Here is a 5,149-nt window from a genome sequence, read left to right on the forward strand (position 1 = left end):
ATGCTTTGATCCGTTGGAGGAACTTGAGGGGGCGGCGCGTCTTGGTAGCAAGTCGAAACGTTTATGGACGGCTTCTGGCTTCGTCAACGCGTACGGGATGGTGGTGCAACGATGTCTTCAGACCAAACGGAGTGGATGTGAGCAGCGAACCCTCAGGACCCCACATCAGACTTTCAGTCTCCTCGGTATAATAGCGGAGGGTTTCCACCTCCATCTCCTTTAACACCAGTCAAGGCTCTTCGTCCCATACCTCCATGTTGCCCGGACACATATTGTCCAATGCGAGGAAATTTGATGCTGGAAGTCTTCTTTTTCGTCGGGGTCACATGGTTTTGTGGTGGTTGTTTCCCCAAGATGCAGAAGGACCTCCGGAAGCAGCATCCAGGTAAGAAGGTGATTGATTCCAATAAGCAGGACAACAAGTATAAACACTCAGACACTAGTCAAATGTGGAGCCCAAAAACCAAGATAATCGTTCGGGGCGAACAGCGAGAAAGTCTTACATTAGGAAAATACAAACGCGTGGTGAAAACAGGAACCAACGTAAATGTTGCGAAGAATGAGCAAGACTGCTAGGCAGAGTGAGGCGCTAGGCAGGAATAAATAGCTCTCTGATTAGTAACCGGGGGTAAGTGAGCGTCCGGACCACTAATCAGAGGCAGGTGACGAAAATCAGCACCCATGGCAATTAAGAACCTCAACGAGGGTGCTGAAACAGAAATAAACAACTAAGAAATACTAAACTAAATATGTCCCGGCAACGTATCATGACACATTTCTTTTTATTTTAGTACACTGATGTATTTTTCAATGTTCAACATCAAAACCTGAACATTCAGTTTTAAAGTACATTCTTCAGGCACAAAACTTTTGGCCATGATTTACCTCCATGCTTTTTGTGGTTTTCCATGTCAAATTCTAAATGTTCAGCTCTTTAGTATATGTCTTTCCAGCTTTTACACAATAACAGAATAATTGTTGTCTTTAAAAGTGTGATGGGAAAGCAGTTCGGATCGTTATCAGCCCGCGAACACAGTTGTTAGCCTTGATGCTACAGGTATATCACAAAAATTCCAGTTGGGTTTGGTCATCACATTCTCTTTGGGGTTTGTTGTCTTGTATAGTCATATATTCATAAATATCACATATTTCACATATACATTTCAAAGCCACACCATTACCAGCTTCAATTTAATATAGGAATGACTATTAAATTATGTTTGATGTCAAACTACGGTAAAAAAAAAAGTGACAATCCACTCAACAGTAAAATCTTGGATCTTGAGTTTGCCACTTCAAGTGTACTTTAGTATGTCTTTAGTAAAGCACCACATATCAATAAGGTGAGTTGCATTAGTAATACTGGAAGAAATTAGGTCTAATATACAATCTTCAGAAATCTCATTTGTAATAATGGTAAGGCAAATTTTATATGTCAATCCATTATTGAAGTTGTCAGTCGTTATCTACGTTCAAAAATGATATTCACACTTTGTTTTAATTGGAAAGAAAAATACAATATACATTAGACTTCTTGTAGCACAAGGTATTTAGTTCATTTATGCAAATATATACTACACAATCACTATTTTTCAACATCTAACAATTTTGATAATTTTATGAGCACTACAGTTTTTTAAAAGTAACACACAGAACCAGCATATTTCACTTTGTCAGAAAACAAAAATAACCATATTTATTAATAACAATACGATGTTGGCTGGGTGCAGAAGAGTTCCAATGCTGAAATCCAGTTCCAGTGCATGAATTCAGTTCCAGTGCATGAATCCAGTGTTGAATGCATGCTTGGACTTTGAAATCCACTAAGTCATGCACAAAAAACAAATAACACCAATATATCACAAGGCTGCACGGTGGTAGAGGGGTTAGTGCATCTGCCTCACAATACGAAGGTCCTAAATAGTCCTGAGTTCAATCCCGGGCTCGGGATCTTTCTGTGTGGAGTTTGCATGTTCTCCCCGTGACTGCGTGGGTTCCCTCCGGGTACTCCGGCTTCCTCCCACCTCCAAAGACATGCACCTGGGGATAGGTTGATTGGCAACACTAAAAAATTGGCCCTAGTGTGTGAATGTGAGTGTGAATGTTGTCTGTCTATCTGTGTTGGGCCTGTGATGAGGTGGGGACTTGTCCAGGGTGTACCCCGCCTTCCGCCCTATTGTAGCTGTGATAGGCTCCAGTGACCCCCCGCGACCCCAAAAGGGACAAGCGGTAGGAAAATGGATGGATATCACAAGGTGTTATTGACAGGCATCAGTTTAACAGTCACGGATGAGTTTACTTCAGTCCCCGATATAATGTGAACCCACCCCACAACACACACATGCACATAAGAAGAGACATTTCCTGTTTCCACCAAATTTGTATTTAAAAGTCAAATGTTAAGACTTACGGTAAATGGATATTTTTATGCCAATTGGTTCTGCATGATTGTATATTGTAAAATACAAAAATACTGTTTTGTATGTCCTTAGAACAACATACGAAAATATTGATTGAAGACAAACCTTTTTGTCGATAATATACTCAAGTTTTTTTTTTCTGTGAAGGTCCCTAATTAAAACCTAAAAAAAAAAAAAACTACAGCATGCTTGTGCTAGAAATAAAACATCACTGTAAAAATGTTTATTGTAAATTGACAGCAAATTTTTGGCTAATAATTGTATTATATTTGTATAAATATTTTTACAGCACTATACTGTAACTGCAGAGCTTTGATATTACAGTAAATTACAATACAATTACAAATATATGCTGTAACTTCACAATTGTAATTTTATAGCTGATTACTGTAAAATTAATTACAATAAAATTACAACTATATTCTGTAACTTCACAATTGTAATTGTATTGTTATTCACTCGCTTAGGTTAAAAAAAAACATACCACCACTTACTGTACAAGAGTGTGCAACATAGTGTACAGAACCCATTAGGAGAAAAATGAGTTTGAGTTTAAAATAAAAAATACTTTTAAATGCTGTGAAATCCTAGTCAATTGTGCCAGTGTACATAAAGCGTAATGCAAACAATCGTATGGTGGAGCTAGGCACCTGTGCATTGGTTGGCCAAGAGAAATCAAAAGAAAAAACAAAAGTGCCAATTTTTTAAACTACAAGTAGGATTGAAAGGATGTTTATGTTTACAGTCAATAATGGCTGCAAAAAACACAGCACTGTACTTTGTTTGCTGCATTTCTATTTTTGTTTGAGTAAGGCTGTCATCATAAAAAAATAATATTATCCATATTTCAGTCAGCCTGTTCCACAAAACTGTAAAATGTTGTTACTGGAGCAACTTTGAACGAGCAAAAAATGCGAAACGTTTCAAACAAGTTAAAGTCATGAAGTAAAGTCAGTCGGAGCCGAAGAACCAGGAGCACAAGAGAAGCTCTTTGAGTGTTTTGCGCAGCTCCTGGCTCCTGTAGGCATAGATGAGCGGGTCTATAAGGGAGTTACAGATGATAAGGATGAGAAAGAGGTTGAAGTTCTGGAAGAAGCAGTTGCAGAAGGGGCTGGTGGGGCAGGTGAGGATGAGGATGAGGTGCAGGAAGAAAGGTCCCCAGCATACGATGAAGACGCCCAGCAGGATGGTGAGCGTGATGGCTCCCTTCATGCTGGTGGAAGGCCGCCGCTTCTTATCAAAGTTGGCAGGGATGCTCCGCGAGTGCATGCGCGCCAGAAGGAACATGTGCATGTAGAGCACGGCGTTGAAGACCAGGCTGGAGCAGAAGAAGGTCACCAGGCACACGATGACGGCGTTGTCTGTGTGGTAGACGATGAAGAAGATGCTGGAGGTGATGCTGGCCAGCCACACGGCGGCGATGATGGTCACGGCCCGCTGCGTGGTCATGATGCTGTGGTAACGCAGCGCGTAGAAGATGGTGATATAGCGGTCCGCCGCGATGGTGCTCAGGAAGGAGAGCGAGGACACCACCGAGCTGCAGATCATCACGTCGATGATGTTGTCCAGGTGACGCAGAATACCCGGGTAACTGTCCATCAGGCCGTGGTCGTGCAGAAGCATGACGATGGTCTCCACCACATTGCTGACGCTCACCAGCATGTCGGACACGGCCAGGCAGCAGATGAAGTAATACATGGGGGAGTGCAGGTTGCGGTTCTTGATGATGGCCAACACCACCAGAATGTTCTCCAACAGGCTGATGAGGCCTAGTGACAAGAACAGTTCCTGCGGGATCTGCAGCTGAAAGCAAGCCATGGAGTTGGGTTCCGTGCCGCTTGAGTTGGTCTCATTGTCCTTTGTCATGTCGCCAGAGTAGTCATGGTGGATGAAGGGGTTACCTTGGGAACTATTGGAGAACTCCATAGCTCCTGAAAGGGAAAATGTGGACAATTAAAAAAAGTTTTAAAATGTAGTCTTTTCTGACTTATAAATGTTGTTACAACGACAGATACTCGTGTTGAACAATGCTAAAGCATTAAAGCAGGGGTCCCCAAACTTTTTGACACGGGGCCCGCATTGGGTTAAAAAAAATTGGGCCAGGGCCCGGGCTGTATACTGTATATTTTATACATACATACATACATACATACATACATACATACATACATACATATATATATACATATACATGTATATGCATATACATATTAACAGTATATACATATATATATATATACTGTATATATACAGTATATATATATATACTGTATATATACAGTATATATATATATACTGTATATATACAGTATATATATATATATATACTGTATATATACAGTATATATATATATACATACATGTATATATATATATATATATACATACATGTATATATATATACATACATGTATATATATATATATATATACATATATATATATATATATATATATATATATATATATATATATATATACATATATATATATATACATATATATATATATATATATACATATATATATATACATATATATATGTATATATATATATGTATATATATATATGTATATATATATATATATATATATATATATATATATATGTATATATATATATGTATATATATATATATATATATATATATATATATATATATATATATATATATATATATATATATATATATATATATATATACACAGGTATATATATATATATATATA

General features: G+C 38.0%; 1 protein-coding gene across 1 annotated transcript; it reads right to left on the minus strand.

Annotated features, from left to right (window-relative positions):
- Positions 1 to 3,311: 3,311 nt before the first annotated feature.
- mc1r (melanocortin 1 receptor) lies at positions 3,312 to 4,346 on the minus strand. Its single transcript, XM_062067685.1, has one exon. It carries the CDS (start codon positions 4,344 to 4,346, stop codon positions 3,372 to 3,374), a length of 975 nt encoding a protein of 324 aa, XP_061923669.1. The 3' UTR covers positions 3,312 to 3,371.
- Positions 4,347 to 5,149: the final 803 nt, after the last annotated feature.

This window comes from Entelurus aequoreus, linkage group LG02, assembly GCF_033978785.1.
Source record: "Entelurus aequoreus isolate RoL-2023_Sb linkage group LG02, RoL_Eaeq_v1.1, whole genome shotgun sequence".
Taxonomy (NCBI): domain Eukaryota; kingdom Metazoa; phylum Chordata; class Actinopteri; order Syngnathiformes; family Syngnathidae; genus Entelurus; species Entelurus aequoreus.